The sequence below is a fragment of the Amblyomma americanum genome, chromosome 6 (genome assembly GCF_052857255.1).
Source record: "Amblyomma americanum isolate KBUSLIRL-KWMA chromosome 6, ASM5285725v1, whole genome shotgun sequence".
Lineage (NCBI taxonomy): Eukaryota > Metazoa > Arthropoda > Arachnida > Ixodida > Ixodidae > Amblyomma > Amblyomma americanum.
In genome coordinates, this window is record NC_135502.1 from 11,964,446 (window position 1) to 11,983,435 (window position 18,990).

Sequence of the window (18,990 nt, forward strand, 5' to 3'; positions counted from 1 at the left end):
CAGCTGGCTCAGAACAGGGTCAATTAAGAGGCCATATTAAACAGCGCGAAAAAGACGAGGACGGAATGAGCACAACAATACGAGTGCTGTTTTGTCCTCTTTTTGCGCTGTTTAATATGAATGGCAGCCAACTCGCCCAGATTTCTGTTCTTCTAAAGTTATAGAGGCATTTGTCCTTCAGTGAACGTGAGTGCGGGCTGGTGGCAATTTTATTGCTGATCCGAGCAAGCAGCAGTTCTGCAAAGCGATCACAAGTTACTGGTGAAATCAAACACGTTCTTGGCTGCAGCCCATGTGGGTGTCATGAACAATCACACACTGCTGACAAGCATTAGGGGCTTTCGAGAACTTAATAATTCGAAGCGCCTCTTCATGCAGAAAAACAACATGCGCACATGTTTAACGTTCAGCTTTAGCCAAACGTTCGTAAGCCGCTTCATATATCAGTGGTACAATTTCCGGTTAGTTCCGTGAGGCTATGAATGTTTGAGATTGGTTGAAAGGAGCTGCTGCCTATGTTATTTTCGAACACTCCATAAAGTAGAGATGTCATAGCAAAAAAATAAAAGATACGGATAGTGTTACCCTTAGACTATAACTTCAGTAAAGATAAGTCGATAACTTGTCCCATGGGAACTCTCAAAATAACGGCCTTGCCATCTATCTACAACACACCGAGCACAAACTGAAGTCGAATTGTAACGATACATTGTCGCGTTATATTGAATGTTATAGGCGCGTTCACACTAGTCCAAAAATCCGGCGAGCGAAGCGGATTCGCTCGACGGAGAAACTAGGACGGGTTCTCATCTGCTGACGCCCGGGCGAGGCGGAACTGCCACGACGCTGCTGTTTCTCGTTTTACCACACCACGTCGCCGCTCGCGGCGTACACAGATATGGTGAGAAAATAGCATAAATTGACGCTGTCTACGTACCATAAGCGTATGCATGCTTACGCACGCTAAACGCAGGCACGTGCACTCTTAGTTCAGCGTATGCAGACACGCAACGATAAGCCCAGCGTAGTGGCCGGATCTGGTTGTCAGGGCAGGAAACAATAATGTCAACAAACCGACGCTCCTCTTAAGCCTAGAAGCGGCAGATTCGTCGCCCTAAATAAAAAATAAAGCAAATTTATCACTTATATGCTTTTTTTCTATAGGCGAGCTCAGACGTAGCGAACGACTGATGCCCCATTGATGGCCAGTGAACGCACTGAAAAAGGCAGCAACAACGACGAATTCAGTCCGAAGTGAGGCGTCTGGCGTCGAAGGGAGCCGCCATGTTTGTCGCCGCGGAATTTTTCTGGCGGCGGAAATCGGCCCTGGACCGATGGAGCTCGCCGCGCCGCATTCCGGCCCGGTCGGCGTCCAAAGCGGCCGAATCCGCTTCGGTCGCCGGATTTTTGGGCAGGTGTGAATGGGCCCGGCGGTTTTCACAGAAAGCGGGTCGTTTATGAGCAAGCTGAGGTCATAAAATAAAATGCAGGTATCGCCGCCACCATCGGTTCTCGCAAGAAAACTGCGGTGATGTCAACAGCAATTTTTTTTTGTGCGGATCTACGAGGCTACACTACACCGTCATTAACTTCTGAACAGTGATCACAAAGTAGTTTTTCTCCTTTACGCGACGAGTTTGAATCGAGTGGCGGCAAAATTGTAAACTCCAAATTAGTCTTTTGCTGCCGAACAAAACATCTGTATAGCCAGGAAGAGCGACAAGATCGATTTTTACTGACAAAAGTTGGAAGGGGTTATACTCAGCGTCACCTTTGAGGAGCACTGCCTCCGCTACTGTAGCGGGCTTCTTTAACTTTGTCTTCGCTCCGAGTACGTGCCCAGTACGTAGATTACAAGAGGTGAGACACGCCCAACGGCTCCTACGTGTAAAGCTGTTTGCCTGCACTAAAGAGTCGATTAGTTGAATTAACGTTCAAGGATTAACACTCACGAATGGTCTTCCCATATGAAGATATTAACGCGATAGCGTTAAAGGCCCTGTTCTCAAAAAAAAAAATATCTGGCGTTGTTGGCGTCGGCGTTGTGAGCGAAGAATCTCGGGCGTGGCTCTGGCAAGTGGTAGCTGACGTGGCGGGCACAGAATGCTCGCAGGGTTGTGCGGCGTCACGTGACATGGCAGATTTGGGAGCAGCTGCCATCTCGGGCTTCTCAAATCAGATGGGAGGCCGAAGCGTATCGAACCCTCCAGCGCCCTTGTATTGCGAGTCGTACATGCTCCCCTATAGGCCACGCAGGCACGGTCGTATGGCTTGGTTAAGCGGGACGTTATATGGGCGTTAGCCCACTAAAGCTATCGCGTCATACCGTTAAGACTGAGCTTAAGTGTCTCCTCCATTTTTTTCCCCAATGGCTCCTCCAGTGCTTCCTCCCCGCTATAAGCGGCTAACACGAGAGCATTTGCAACTGCTAATGCGGTCCGGGTCCATTGTTTCTGTTATCTTATCTCATAGTCTCTCACCACGTCACTTAAAGCGTATTTGATGCGCTTAGTCTCAATGGAGAACCAGCCCTTGTCGGGGCAAAGAGTACGCGAAACAATGAGCCGCGTATGTGACGGAACAGACGTGACAGCATGTGCTCAGTACGCAAACGGAACGTCCGCGCATGTCGCCGGTGTAAACGTCTACGCAGCTACCATCTAGATGTCTCGCTAACGCTACTGTTGAGGCAGGTGACGTAGCGCACATGTCACGCTTGTTTAAAAGAAAAAACTGGCCACTTTTGTTTGTTAGTTTTTCTGAATGGTGTTATTAAAGTGACAGTATTAACCAAAAAATGAGCCGCTGTTGTGAACCCGCGGTGTTTCTGTGGGCCCAAGCGGAGCTATCATCGGCTGATAGCTATCGCAGCGCCATTGTTCAGCGTCGGACTCGGCCCGCTTTGGCGACTGGCGGCGGGGATAAATGCTGGCGCTCATTATCGTCCACTGTACTCGCTTCCTCTCCGCCCAACCATGCTGGCCACGGCAGCTCTCGTCGCCTGGACTCTGGCCGTGCTGGCCGTCGCCACAGTGCTGCGGTGAGTTCGAGGAGGGGGGTGGGTGGACTGTGTGCCAGGAATGGACTTCTAAAGCTGCATTAAATGCCAACCGCTTCAGCAAAACTAATGGCGCAAATCGGCATTCTGGAGCATCGCTCTCAATCCGCGAACTATAGGAGCAAATTCACAGCGGTGTCAAGAGAGATAAATCAGCGAGGGGAATAAACGACGCGCTCCTGGCGTCGTGCACCAAGACGGGACGATCCGCGGCCAAGTGAGAAAACATGCTCCGGACCGCCGATTGAAATATGCCATAAGAGAGTGCAACTTTTGCATCTTACACCGAGATATATGCTGAGGGTTATGCGCATCAATATCTTTCGCGCAACACGAAAAAAATAATAATGCCAGTATTCACAGAGCAATCCGTGCTGTAAATTTCAAGTGCATGGTTGTAGTGGCACTGGGAACTTGCACGTTTGATCTCATTTCCTCTGCCTTGCACTTTAACTGTCCTTTTAACGTGGTGGCGTTAAGGACCTTGCGCTGCAGAAAATCCGGCATCCTCGTCGGCGTAGGTTTTGGCGTCACTGACTGTGAGAGAAAAATCCACGAAAAATATCCAAAGGAGCAACCTACGAGGCCGGTGGACCGCTTATATCACGCAACCTCGCGTCGTCGTCACAACCTACCCAACGGATTATGAACAAAATGACCACCTTGGCAGGTGGCAGTTAAATTAATGATTGGTCGCGAGAGGTTGCGCGGGAAGAGGAATATGGGTCGCGCAAGCCCCACCGGTGGCAGCACATGCCATCATAGAGCAGTGGCGCATCACTTAACCCCTGCGCCACTGCGCCAGGTGTGGTATGAGGACTACCAGCTGGGATCTATGAATATTAAGTAGAGAATGACCAATTCTGCATATATGGGTATTAACCCACTAAAGCTTTTGCGTCATGCCCTAAGGCGGAGCTTGTCCCCTCCAATTTTTATCAGCTCAAATGCAAATTTAAGATGTATAATTCTGAGCCACACTAAGCAGACTAATTCATTGGCTCGTTGGTTAATAATAACACGGGGCATTGAAACTTCGTACGCTATTAACAAATTTTGAAGAGTCACTCTTTTTAATACTGCTGCGAGCTTCAAACAAAGCGTTATTAAAGCCATTACGCTGTCAGCACAGTGTCCGTAGGCAGTGGAAGCAATTAACAAATCAAAACATTTTGCTCAGTTAAGTTTGCCGAAATAAGTCAAATTATTATGTAACGTATGCGTTTTCCTTAAACATTATCGGAATGAAATTAATCAGCTCCGATGCTCACCCATACGTCTGTCCCAGTAGATATGACACGAGAGCACATTCGGTCATGTTCGGGTGGTGACGCAGAAAGAACAGTGCTTTATAAAAGTATAAAATTGTTGTTTCCGAAGCATTACAGAATGTGTAGTTAACCGACCACCCTAGCCTTCAATAGGCTGCAACTGCAACTACGACTCAGTTAAAGTGACTTCAGGATTAATTTTATTTATTTATTTATTTTACAATACTGTTAAGCCCTTGCGGACTGTTACAGAGTAGGAAAAAGAGAACAGCACTTCATATACGTTTACAAAACAAGCATTTCCCGCATCTACTGAAACATTTCAGCTGAACGGCACCCTGAGAACACACTGGCATCGAGTCTGTTAACAATAGTTCGAACGAGACATGATTATTTTAATGTATCAACTCTTGGTGTATAAGGCTGTATGGCATAAGGGTGACTTGTACGTGCGGATACTCGTAGTGGACGTCGTAGATATACATCAGGGTCTAAGTCTAGATTTTTGTTATAAAGCTCGTAAAGAAATTTGAGCCGTGCTATTTTTATTCTCAGGGACAAGGGTGGTAGACAGGCCCTGCCAAGGAGCGCAGTCACCGATTGCTTTGTGTCGTAGCTCAAAAAACTGAACCGGGCTGCTAACCTCGGCATCTAGCACAAAAAGAGAATCCGAGTGACTGCGTTGCATTAACGGCGTCACTTAAACCGCATAGACACATATAGCATAGCGCAAAGAAGACGTATCACAGCAGAGCTTTATCTTAGAAACGATACAAGGTCTGTATCCCCAATTTATGGCATTGGTTGCTCTGGTCGTGGCCGTTGACTCCGTTATGCTACAATACAAACCATATTTTTTTACCTAATTGGCATTTCATTATTGTCTTTATTACGCATAAGAAAAAATTACTGAGTCAGTTATTAAGCACCACAAGTCCTGGTGTTGAGAAATAGGGTGCTCTAGTGATCTCAGTGCTCCATTACTTCTTCTTCGTCGTCCTCTTAAGGCATGGCACATACCCACATGGGGGGATTGGCCAAGATGTAGTGGCATAAACAAGAAAATTTCCATAGGTGATTACGACAAAATTTTAGCACCAAGCGTGAATTTTGAAAAAAAAATGTATCAATAAAAACGACAGAAGAATTTTAGAGTAAAATAACAGACAGAATTTTGGTGAAAAAAGAAGAGCTCGAAGAATTTTAAAAGAATTAGCAAATCAACCTACCAGTTCAAATTATGTAATCATGGAGAATCCCACAAATTTAACCCAATGCAAATCATTTGGCGCTTGCACCGAACGATAACAACACTGGCAGAGATAACGGGAGCCCTAACCTGGAGAGAGGAAGTTTCAGGTGAATCTTCCTCTCAAGTGCGAAATGTGGACAGTAGAGGAGAAAATGGTCTACAGTTTCAACTTCCCCGCATGCGTCACATAGGTTTGTCGGTGTCAACCCACACCTGCATAGATACAAATTCAAACTGAAAATCCTGAACCACAACCGCGTAATTGATACCTCACACAGCCTGGTTTTACACGAACGGACGTTCCAATTATATGCTAAGTGCTGATAATCAGTGGTATTTAGTAAGGAATCACGTAACCTGGCTGATATGTGTTGTAACCGCTAAAACCTGGAAATCGCCAGGAGGCTGAAATTCGGGACAGGGTGTGTCACTGACCCGTCAAGAGCCGACCTTGCTAAGTAATCAGCCACCTCATTTGAATGAATACCTGCATGGCCAGGGACCCAGACAAAACGGACCTCCTTCAAAGTGCATGGGACAAAAGATCGCAGGAAACGGCTCAGAGAATCTTTTTGTGATGTTTCAAGGGAGACTTAAACTGAAAAACAATCATCGAGAATAAAAACGTGAGACGCATGACATAAAATTTTGTGCAGGGCCAATCCAAGAGCCAAAAATTCTGCAAAGAATATAGGAATATAATCAGGGATGCGGACAGAATAGCTCCTTGCCAAATCCTGTGAAAAGATGCCAACTGCAGCTTCCTGGCAGTTGACAGAGGCATCGGTAGAAAGCACCGCATGATGGGAAGAGAAGACCGTTTAAAATGTTTGCGGGCATGTGTTTCGCATGAGATGGGAAGATGGGGTCAAAATGGAATTCCACTAATGCTGGCGTGTCATCAAGCCACTGCAAATAACTGAGATCAACACCAATCGGTGTTAAAAGGTTCTGCGTTAACATAATTTGTGGCATTTGATAACGTGGCCAATGATGTGAAAATAATAAGGCCTGCTGAGACACAAAAATAGGAGTACTGACATCAGTCACCGGGTCCAACGACCTGAGGAAGGTTCGCACCATGAGTATTTGGAAGCGGGATCTTAAATCAGGGATACGGGCTTCCAGATAAAGCAGGGTGTTTGAAACTGATTTTGGGAGACCAAGGCGGAGACGTAGAGCGCGCCTTTCCAGTAAGGGTTGAATCTTGCAGTTTGCGCTACCAGACAACAGAATGCAACCAAATTCAAGTATAGGTCTTACATAGGCTTTGTATAGTAACAATAATGTGTCGCGGTGCATCCCGAACTTTTTATTGGCGATTCTTGTCAGCCGGCCTAAAGCGCGTTCTCTTTTAGACACATTGTTCTTTATATGAAGGCTCCAATCTAATGCTGGGTGATAAGTGACACCTAGATATTTAACGGATTCCACTTGTGGAATCTGGTTAGAGCGATGGACTAATGAAATGTGCAAAGGCGTGTCTGGGGGAAATACCAAAACGCCGCACTTGTCTACATTCAGGGATAAATTAAGACCTTGCAACCATACTCCAAGAGCATCAAAATATCCCTGCAGAATCTGGTAAAGGGAATGGATATCCCTGGCCGAGGCGAAAAAAGCTATGTCATCTGCTTACACAAAAACTGTTATATCAGGACGAATGGGTATGCCACTAACCAAAATATAAAGATCAGCGGGGATAGCACCAATCCTTGCGGCACACCTTTTGATTGATAATATGTATTAGAACATAGGGTTCCCTCTGTGCAGTAAAAGTATCTGTCCTTCAGAAATTCGGATATCCACGCACAAATGTAGATTGGAGGATGTAACTGAGCAAGTCTGTTAAGTAATATAGCATGTTCTACATTGTCATAGGCCTTTGCTATATCAAGAGTCACCAAAGCTGAAACTTCCCTTCTGCGTAGCGAAAGCCCAATTCTGCTCTCTAGATCCACATGCGCGGACCATATAGAGCATCCGCGACGAAAGCCAATCTGTGCTGAGCTGAGACCGTTGACGTCATGAACATGTTTTGCGAGGCGACTGTGCACTATTCTTTATATTTATTTGACTAAATTTGAAGTTAGCCCAATTAGCCGAATATTATCTAAGACGTATCCTCCTTTTCCTGCACTTTTCATCAAAAAAAAAAATTCGCTGTCTTTCAAATTCTTGGAATCCATGCATTTTCCAACGATGCATTGACGATATCTAAGAGGTCGCTTGTAAAATCCTGGGCTAAAATTTTAATCATACCAACAGTGACACCAGCTTGTCCAGGAGCTGCAGGATGCAACATTGTCAGGACTGAGAGGAGCTCTGATGCGTCAACCTCGGTATAATCCAAAGAGGGTGAGATTGTGCACAAAGGGACGTTTCTCTGCGTCCGGAAACGTAATGCCAATCCCCGAGCAATATGCTCCAGGGCTTCCTGAGCCTTTTGTGTTGATAACCCTGTTGAACTAGTGAGGAGCGGGACTGCAGAACGCTTGTTACATTCCATTAATCTAAACAGGGCCTTGCGATTACGAGGTCATAAAGTTCAATGGCGCAAGGGAACGAACACAGGAAGACACAGAGACAGAAAGAGCGCCTACTACCAACTGAGTTTATTGCAGAAAGCACCACCTTTATACGCCAGTACATTATCACCATCAGTGCGTTATCATAGCCAGGGAAAGCTAACAAGAATAAATATATGTACAGAAAAATATTACATTTATGCATAAATGCCAGAGAACTGATACTCACAGAACAAGGCATGAAAAATTTACGAACGTGATAACAAGATTAAATGACAAGATCTACACATAACCATCTCAAAAATCCAGTTCCTGTCCGCTTAGTTTGACCGACGAAGTGCTTATGCACGTGGGCCCACCTTTCTGTATGTGAAATGCTTCTATAACTTTCCTTTCAACTCGCTCTCTTCCTCTGCCAATAAACTTTGCCTCTTCCAGCACCGGTCCGCAATCTTGACAATCTCTGCAGTTTTCCTGGAGGGAGGTTTCGCCTATTATTGTTTTTTATTGTCCGTTTGTGCTCAATCGCTCTCTCATTGAAACAACGGCCGGTCTGCCCAATGTAGACCCGCCCACACTTGAGCGGTATCTCATAGATGACCTCAGACCTGCAATCCGTATAACGCTGCATATGCTTGATAGCGCACCTCGGGGTCGTTTGTCCATCATGGAGCATATCTTGCCAATCTTACATGGTGCTGAAAACACCACATTCACACCATAACAACCCCCTATCTTCTTGATGTTGCGCGCTATTTTGTGCAAATACGGAATCACCGCCACAGGCCTCTTATCTCGCTGCTTGCATGATAGAGCACCTATCGAAGAGAGTTTAGTCTTCTGCAGCAAGGCTTCACAAACAGCGGTTATGACAAGGCAGGGATAACCAGCGTTGTTTAATCTCTGAAGTTGCTTGTAAAAGACAGCCTGCACGCAGTGATAACATGATTTTGAGAGAGCGGTGTGTAAGCACGTCATGGCAATACTTCGTTTCACCAGTTTAGAAAGGGCCCTGCTGAACGGCAGGAGGCTTTTCTTGGAGCGGGGGTTATACACCCAACATATATGATCTACGCCAGTGAAATAAAACTGGACGTCCAGAAACTGGATCTTGCCCCTTTGCGGCAGTTCCTATGTGAAGGTGAGGCCTTGGGAATTGTCTCTAAAAATGTTAAGGACATCAGCAACAGCTTCATCAAAGTTGAAAAAGGTAGGCGGGTCAAAAAGAATAAAATAATCGTCAACAAAGCGGAACACCCGCCTTACAGGTGTCCGGTTTAACTGCGCACAAAAGTGCTGGTCAATAAAAGCTAAAAAGATGTCAGTTAAAATGGGGCTATAGATGAGCTAATGTGAATTGCAGTTCTTTGCAAATAAAACTTCTGTTTAAAATCAATGACAGTGGATTGCAGATAAAATTCAAGCAAAGAAATAAAATGGCCGTTATTTCAATGAAAGAGCGATTGAGCACAAACGGACAATAAAAAACAATGAAAGGGGAAACCTCCCTGATCACTGCGAGATTGTCAAGGTTGCGGACCGGTGCTGGAAGAGGCAAAGTTTATCGGCAGAGGCAGACAGCGAGTTCAAAGGGAAGTTATAGAAGCATTTCACATACAGAAAGGTGGGCCCTCGTGCATAAGCACTTCGTCGGTCAAACTCAGCGGACAGGAACTGGATTTTTCAGATGGTCATGTGCAGATCCTGTCATTTAATCTTGCTATCATGTTCGTAAATTTTTCATGTCTTGTTCTGTGAGTAGCAGTTCTCTGGCTTTTATGCATAAATGTAATCTTTTTCTGTACATTTGTTTTTTCTTGTTAGCATGTCCTGGATATGATTACGCACTGATGCTGATAATGTACAGGCGTATAAAGGTGGTGTTTTCCGCAGTAAACTCAGTTGGTAGTTGCGCCATTCAACTTTATGATGACTAGCCCAACAGCAAGTACTTCTGCGATTACGAGGATTTGAAAGATATGTGCGTAAATTTTGGTTATACTCCTAGGTTTTTGCAATTAATCTTTTTGAAAGATGCAGAGAAGAATTTGTAATTTAACCAATTAGCTGGACTCTGGTTGCAGGATAGCCTCTTCCAGGCCACTTTTCTGCGAAGATATTCCTTCTCACATTCGTCTGTTCACCAAGGAGACGGCTTTTTATGGGAGCCTGCTGCGGGCACGGTGAATATTGAGTGATCAGCTACATTTTGCAAAAATGAAACCGTCTGCTGCGCTCAGTCATCCCGGCTTGTACTAACTAGAGAGGCGATTGAGGCGGGCATCAGATTTTTATAAATATTGTGGTTGACAAATTTATCGGCTACCCAACTAGTTTTGAGCGGAGATAACCGGATAGTGAAAGTTATAGGAAGGTGATCACTAGATGCACCCGAATCCTGTATCGACCAATCAGTCACCTCTAGCCTACCTGCTGATAAAGCCAAGTCAACGGCTGAGCGAGCAACCCCTCGCATAAAGGCTATTTCTCTGGAATTGCAGCAGCGTACAGCATTTGGAGACAGCCACGACCAGAGAAGCTGGCCGCAGGAAGCAATGCGACTTCCCCAGTCACTATGGTGAGAGTTAAAATCTCCCTCGAGCACGAGGGGCTCGAGGGAAACGAGGCCGCGGACAGTCTAGCTCGAGGATATACTAACCGAGCGAATAATCTCCCCGATTTCACCCCTCTCCCCTCTACGTACGGCGAGCGCCTCCTCCTCCGAACACAACGACAAGTCTATCCCCCACCACACCGTAAGCTAACGGCGGCAGAGGCGAGGGAATGGCGACAGCTACAGACGAACACCTTTCCTAACCTACACAAGTACCACATCATCTTCCCCGACATATATGACAGCATCTGCCCCTGGTGTGGCGGAATCCCAACAACATATCATGTAACATGGGGCTGCTCCGGTCCCAAGCCCCCCGAACTAGACAAACATCACTCCGAGGAACAGTGGGAGTCTGCCCTGCTCAGCTCTGACTTGGCGACGCAGCGAAAGCTGATATCCCAAGCAAGAGCAACTGCGGTGGACATGGGGTCCTGAAATAAGGACTCCACCCAAAATCTGTATTTTCGCCTCTCTATCCTACCTTTTTGGAATAAATGTTTTCTACTACTACTACCCTAATTTCCTTATTCCACACACTTCGCGGCTTCCTCTTTCCTCTCCAACGGTTTACTACTTTTACTTCTTTTATTTTTGTACTAATGAGTAGTTCTAACTGATTATAATACCACTTTTCCATGAGATGTTTCTCTACTGCTTCCTCTATGCCGGCCGCTATTTGCGCTATTTGTTCATAATTTAATCTTGCGTACTCTTTTTGACTTTCCTGCATTTCTCTTTTGAACAGGGCTCCCAACTGTAGACTAATACGCTTATGATCACTTCCGAGGCTGTACTTCTCCTCTTCATCTATTTCCATTATTGCGAGCTTGCTATACATCCCCCGCGACATTAAGCAGTAGTCAATGGTCGTTTGCCTGTTACGGGACTCCCACGTGATTGGTCCCTCACAATTAGTTTCTCTATTTACAATAACTAGGTTGTGTCGCGCCCAGAAGTCTATCATCAAATTCCCGTTACAATCTGTGTATCCATCCAGGTCCTCGATGTGGCCATTCATGTCAGCAGAATAATATCGGCACCTTCTCCAAGCTGGTTTATATCGTCATTGAGACACTTAACTAGATCCCTGTTTTCTTGCCTGCATTTGTCCCCTGTCCCTAAATAAGCTACTCCCAGCGATGTACTTTTACCGGCAATTGTACCTGATACGCAGACATGGTCTTTGCGAGTTGATTTTATTCTTTGCCAATTTGTTCCCTGATGTATGAGCATACATACTCCTCCTCCCTTCATCTCCGTTGTTGTTCTGTTGCTCCCTTCCCAGACGAAGCCATCAATAAAGGGTGGATCTTAAAGATCCCTGAGGTGTGTCTCGCATAGCGCGTATACACCTACTTCTTCGTCCTTTAACAGGTGCTCTATCTCTAACCACTTCGCTCTCTTTCTACCGCCTTGCATGTTTATGTACCTGATCCTGGTGTTAAATTTCTTTTTTGTAGTTTTCTTCCTGGACCTCCTAGTGGCCATTTTGTTAGGGCCAGCCGCCATGTTACACTTTCTACTTTGCTTCTAGCTACCCTTACGCCCTGAGCCGAGTGGACCCCCTAAAAAAGCTACTGCCCGGCCTGCCAGGCGCCAGCCGATCTCGGCTCTTAATCATTCATTAAATGGATGCCATCTCGTGTAAAGCCTTCGCCAAAGCCTGCTCTATGCACTTCCCTGCTTATGTCTGCCACTTCAAAGCCTTTCTCCTGGCTTAACTTCCTTACCTCTCAAAGCCTTTCTCCTGGCTTAACTTCCTTACCTCTCAATTAACAGCCACAACGTCCTTGGCAACTTCTCCGTTCCGTCCTTGCACCTCCGGCACTGTGCACACCACGATCTGGACTAGCTGTGTTATCGCCCTTAAATCGACAACTACCTCCGCAAATCTTTCCACTACTTTTGCGGCTTCACCATTCAGGACATCATTTAGTCCCGCCGCTGCCACTACCGAATTGCGCTCTGCAACATTCTCAGAAAGTTCGCTTTTTGTCGCTCTCAGTACTGCGTCCATTGTCCTGCCTGGGAATGCCCGGACTGCTACCCGCTTATCACCCTTGTCTCCCTTCTCTCCATCGCCTCCAGACTTCCTAGCTGCCACGTGTGCGTAGCTGTTCCTGTCTGAACCTGCCTGACCAACTTCCTTATCGCTGTCCATGCCAGTGCAGGCCCCATCCACGTGGCTGATACTGGAATGTCCGCCAATATGGCTTCGCTTGGCAGTGTCAGCCATTTTTGCCTCCAATAATTGACTAAGCTGTTCTTTACGTTTGCGCTTCTCTGCCCTCTCTACCTGTATCTCTCTTTCTAGTACATCCATAGGTAACGCTAGGTTGGTGTTCGCTTCGTCAGCCCTGTCCAGGCATGCACTTAATACGCAGCATTTGCACATAAAATTCGCGCCTTCGGCCTCCTCTACATATTCGAACTGAGTTTCCTTCAAATTCACCGACGCCTCACACTCCTTGCATTTAACCTTCAGTTGCTTGACCATTTTAGCAGCGCTCAGTTATTGCTAGAAGCACCCGCAAGCACGTGCTCAAGTAAAATTCTGCTTACCGCAAAAACCAATGACCTAAAAAAACTAATAAATACCTGTCTAAACAAGTTAAAGGGACTATGCAAAGAATTCAAAGTCGCTTGTAAATGTTTTCTATGTTTAGAAATGATGCTAATGAGCATTCACACCAAGCATAAGTCTTCGGAACTGAGCCGGCAATTTATTATAAATTTTAAAAAAAACGTGCTTTTTAAAATTCGCGGGCCGATTGGTGTGCTCGTAGTGACCGATTTTGGAACTAAAATCGTGGCAGAAAGACGTCACTGTACCATGACGTCGCCAGGCCACCACACGCTGTCATTCGCTGGAGCCACGGCAGCCACGACGTCACGGGCACACTTCCGGTAGCCGTGAAAATCGTCTGCTCGTGCCGCCGCGCGACCCTCTCGGGCAAGCGCGGGCCAGGCATTCATTGCCTTCGCGCATATGGTTTCAATTTTCCTCTGCCGCCTCCTTCTGTCGGGAGTTCCGGAGCCACTCGTACGGCTCTTCGTGGGCACGCATAGGGCTCGATGCGCATCACGGCCGTAAGAGCGAGCAGTCACGCCTCGAGGTCCGGGTTTATTACTGCTAACTACAACTGACGACAAGCAAAGAAACCCGACGCGCGCCGCAATTCAGGAAGGCGAAGAGAGACCGGAGAGATGCCGCCACGCCGCCGAAGCTGCTGCTGGGGGGCTAGGACAACGTTGGCTAGGAGCGACAACCGGAAGTTGCAAAGCGAACGTCATCTGAAGACGTATTCAAAGGCGGGGCCCAGTTCCAGACCTGTTTTCTTTATTTTTGTCTGGTGCCCCGCGTGTACGAGTTGAGGGGGGAGAGGAGGAACGTAATTTTTAATCGTCTATATCTTGGTTGTTATTGATGCTACCGTAAAAATTCTTGCGTTGGGGTGACGAGTGATGAAATGCAAATCTCTCGTCTGCTTTACGTAATTTCAATTCATTTACTGCATAGTCCCTTTAAGTCAAAAATGAGAGCTGCAGATCTATTGCTGCCGGCCAGAAAAGAGCCGGCAGTTAGGTCACTGACTTGCTCTTTCGCGAGCAGTTCACCTAGACAGCCTAGATCTAAAAATAACATAAATCTAAACTCTCAAAATATTGAAGGTACGAACTCATCTATTCGTCGTAGTCACGCCCCTCTCGCAGTCGTCCGTCCGTCCGGTCCCGGTCACCACGCGTAATCCGAAGAGCACCGAAGCAAGCGTCCGCACCGCAGCGGCGTCGACGGCGGTGCCATCTGTTGGAGTGCGGCTGCGGCGTTGCTAGGCAACGCCACGGCATACGGCTGAAGTGCGACCATGCGACGAGCCGAAAAATGACTCGCTGGCTGGCGTAGAGTTGCTTTCGCAACAAAAGACAGGGGATAACTCTCCTGTGTCACCTGCCTTGGCAGGCTACACACGATGCTTGGCAGCTTAGGCCTAGCTATGGGTACGGAACGCTGGGCGTGTTGCGATGGTTCATGTTGCCTTGCATACAGTATGCGAAAGCAAGTCCTGAAACGCCTTCGCGCAGTTTCGAAAGTTTTGCTCTTGGAGATCGGATGAGCTCCGTCCACGCGATCCACTGGACGCTATCGCTTCATATCGCGTCGCCCTTTGAAACGGCGTTTGTCACTTAGCCACGGGTTGAATAGAAAGGCCAACACCCTTCCGAGTCTGCCTGCGTCCGGCTGGTCTGCGAGGGAAAATCATATTCGAAGCAGGGCAGCCATGCTTATACCTGCAAGTTGATGAGAACAGACTCTTTCACTTGGCCCACCAACAGCCCAAATGTGATCAGAAGTGATAGTGAGAGTAACCTCGAGAACTACACGCCAGGTTACGTGAGTTCATCCTCACTAGATGAATCTTCGGGGGCCTGCGAAGCAGCAGCGGTTCTGCTTCACTGCACACGGGCTGCTCCTCTGTAGCATGGCGGCGCCATTTTTTTTTTACTCTTAATTTTCTGCAGCCAGGTACATAGGACCACGTCCGGAACATGTCCAGCATTCTTGGAGAGAAAAAAATGAATTTTTGAAGACCGTAAGGTACTGCTATATAAACATTGAAGGTAACGGTGCAATCTTCTGATATGTAGCAAAACTTTCTTTTATAGTGTTTCCATCGGTCGCATCGAGCAATGGGTAACGCTTTTGACGATAGCAAAAACGGTAATAGCAAAAAAATTCGAGTCTGCCGACGCGAGATTTGCGGATGTTTTGTGACGGACTAGAAGTCGATGAAGCGGGCAGTGGCGCGGGCAGGAGCGCTCGCGCTGGGCCCGCAGTCATTAAATCGCCATCTGTCGCGTCTAGTTGTTGTTGTTGCCTCAAATATGATGGACGTCTAGTTCTTCGGCTTGCCGTCACGTAGCATTATTGATTGTTATAGTGAAATAATACAATATATGAAAAAATTGCACCCGTTCAAAAATGTTTTTGTCCAGAATTGTTGGGTATAGTATACCCTGCGATGGTTTTGGTGCCGGTTGCTACTTCGCGCTGTTGTGACGAAATTTGCTTTGCCCGAAGAAAAAGGCACGTGAATTGAACACAGCCTTATGCCTGATGGCCATGGCTCCCACATTTAAAAAAAAAATGCGCACCTCACATGAACCGTGTTCCTCATATGAACCATATCGCCCTTATCGCCCTTATTCAATAACACCGCATCTATATTTCTTTTTGTAATAGGTATCTCTAAGAAATCTCTAATAATTGCATGTCCTTGCAGGGACCCAGCGGCTAGCATACCGCGCAAGTTAAGCTGAAAAGGGAAAATAAATTGAAAAGCTGAAAAGAAGTTGCAGAACATCCCCAATTGTAGAATTTAAAAAAAGAAGAAACTTGGTAATTAAAGTCTAAGATTAAGCGGTGTAGACCGCACACGTAGTCAAGGAAGGAAAACTAAAAATGGGCTAGCTGGTACTCAACACAAGTGCAGCAGACGCACTAACGATAATTGGCACTTTCTGTGGGAAAAGAAAGGTGGAATACTTGATAGTTCCCGTCTGGAGCCTCGAAAAAGTCGAAGCCTTACTGGGCGGTGAATGGTAGAAGGTGTCACGTACGACTGAACAGGGTGTTGGTCATTTCCGGCCAGGAAGTAGCAACGGTTGTGAGTATGAAAGGTTAACCGCGGAACCTATTATCAATTGAAAAAAAAATGTACAGATTTGTGCTTGTGGTATGAAAAAAAACAAAAAACCTTCAAGGCGTTTCATATGCGCTAATTGCTGCCTTCATCTCAACTTCCGCTCAGGCTGAGCAAGACGTAATTTTCGATGCATGAAATTTGAGCACCGAGGAGGAGAAGGATTAAACCTCGTATGTCGAGTTCATCACAGTTTCATCATATGAGGACACGCTGCAATTGTTCTGTATCCACGCATGCGCCTTATTTATTTATATTTTTGTCTCCCTGGCTGGCAAAGAAGCTGTATAGGCCAATAAAAAAAATCCTGAACTGTGCAAAAAAATTCACAGCTGGAAGAGTTAAGCAGCCTACAATAAACATATTGGCGCCTGTGTTAACACGATTAATAATGAGCAGTTTTCACAATTACAGCAGCCTCTATTTGCCCATAAAAAAGCAGCATAACTCCACTTTTCATATTGCGCTGCTTTTAAAGTACGCTCAAGGTACAAAAAGTACGTTAAAGAAGACAAGTGCCTTTGCAACCACAGTATGCTCATTTGTTTTTCTGCCTCTAGTTTGGCCCCTCACGTGACTCGGTTGTTACAGCATTTGGCTGCTGAGCCAGAGGACGTGGGTTCAATCTCGGTCGCGGAGGCAGCGCTTCAATGCAGGCAAAACAAAAAGACGCCCGTGTGCTGCTCGATTTCAGTGCTCAATAAAGAACCCCTGGCGGTTAAAATTAATCCGTATAGCCTTCCACAACAGCGCTTCTTTCTATTTTCTTTCTTTATGCTCCTACTTCATTGCTTACCCCACGGTGCCGTTCATTTGTCCGTCGATAGTGAAACATACTTCACCTTCCTGATAATCAGTCATTATTAAAATACTTTTTGTGTGGGTTCAGGGGCTAACGCTGTGTTGGCTGCCGCGTTACAGCGCGCACATATGACAACATGATGCAAGAGGCGTTTGTGTGTATCATTCTAACCCTGACTGCCCCGTACAAGCTGCTAAGTTGTTGGTGTGGATCTCGCTGGAGCCTGGGAGGGCGTAAAGACAGCTATAGAGACCAGATAATGGGCGCAGTGTTGCGCTAGGAGAGGCCAGATTAAGGGGAGAAGTTCGGAACGGCCAGCCATGAAAGGGGAATAAGGGAAGAAAGGAAATGCTGTTGGAGGATGGGAAGTTGCTGTTGGGGACAATTCCTGTACATTCGTTTTGTGTCAAGGTAACCACCACAGACCGAACGGTGAAAAAATCCGGGTCAGTCAATAAATAACGTGTGGTTAATAACGAGACAGGTAAGCCAAAGGGTTCTCAGTGAATGTGCACTCCTTCTCGGCGTGTGACGTCACAGCGAAGAGATACAGCGCGGTAGAGACGTCCCACCAGTTATCCTAAAGTGCCATCGTGCGGTGCGAGGTCAGCGGTGAGAGACGAAAGAATTCGGTGGTCCAGGCTAACTCTCTTCAATGATTTCCATGCGCGACGCGTTTTTCTCGAGAGCTGTAGTCGCGGGAGCACGGCTCAGGGTAGCTCGGCGACGGGTTGTCTTGCTCGAGCGACCAACCTCCGATCAGCCGGCTGTGCTGCTTGATGACCAGGCAGCCCACGCGACCGACGCTGGCGCTGACGTATCCCGACAGCACCGAACACAACGCTTGGTGGTTGCACAAATTCGAACATCTTTGTAGCTGAGGGATGCGATAGGCCGCTTTATTTCGCCAGCGCCATCCGAGTCCTGCCGCTCCCTAATGAACTGTGAGCACGGAACAGCAACATACGGTACGGATGTCAGGCTGCGTTGTGTTCAGCTGAATGACCAGAGCACATCTTTGTTTTCATTTTATTCGTGTTTTCTATGCCCTGGCCAAAAACGTCCTTCATGAAAGCACACAGCGTGCCTGACCGCAATGGGCCTTGTTTCATCTATTGTTTTACAGGTGGCGAAAAAGAAATTTCAGTTACTTCAAGGAGCTCGGAATTCCTGGACCAACTCCCAATATCTTATGGGGAAACCTATGGGAGTATCACCGAAAGGTAACAGAATGCCTTTGCTTTTGGACCGTTACAGCAGCTTACACGAATGAAGTGCAACATTATGCACCGATGTCAGCATTAGGCAACATTAGCAGCTTCCCCGTTGTAGATTCGGCCGCTTTTTGTTGCTGCTTTCTGGACATCTCCTTATCTTTCAGCCGAAATCCAGCACCAACAGCTCCCTCCCTCTTACGAAGACGTGCTAAAGCAGAGGCGACAACGGCTGCATACTTGCGTCATCAACCCGCCTAATGCCATTATCATATCGCCGCCATCTACATATTTCATATGCAGCCGTGTCGTGAGATTTGCGCGAGCAGGACGTGTAGGGTTTAACTGTGCGTCCCATTCGTAATTTAACTTCGATTAAGATCCATTTATCTCTCAGCATGCCCAATGCTGCAAGTCAGCACGACCCATTATGCATCTCCCAGCAGCCTAGCTAGCGCCATTATTGCCACCATACTTTACAACGCGTCCATCAACATTTCGGCTATGCCTGTCAGAACCGTCCGGAACCCCTGCCAGTGCCGCCAT

The 18,990-nt window shown here is 46.8% G+C and overlaps 1 protein-coding gene across 1 annotated transcript in view; it reads left to right on the top strand.

Moving 5' to 3' along the window:
- Positions 1–2,896: 2,896 nt before the first annotated feature.
- The window catches only part of LOC144136313 (cytochrome P450 3A5-like), a 50,564-nt gene continuing 34,470 nt past the window's right edge, over positions 2,897–18,990 (top strand). The window contains exons 1-2 of the mRNA XM_077668558.1: positions 2,897–3,040; positions 18,357–18,453. Coding sequence (XP_077524684.1) covers positions 2,976–3,040; positions 18,357–18,453 — 162 coding nt within the window. The 5' untranslated portion in view covers positions 2,897–2,975. The remainder of the gene's footprint in view (positions 3,041–18,356; positions 18,454–18,990) is intronic.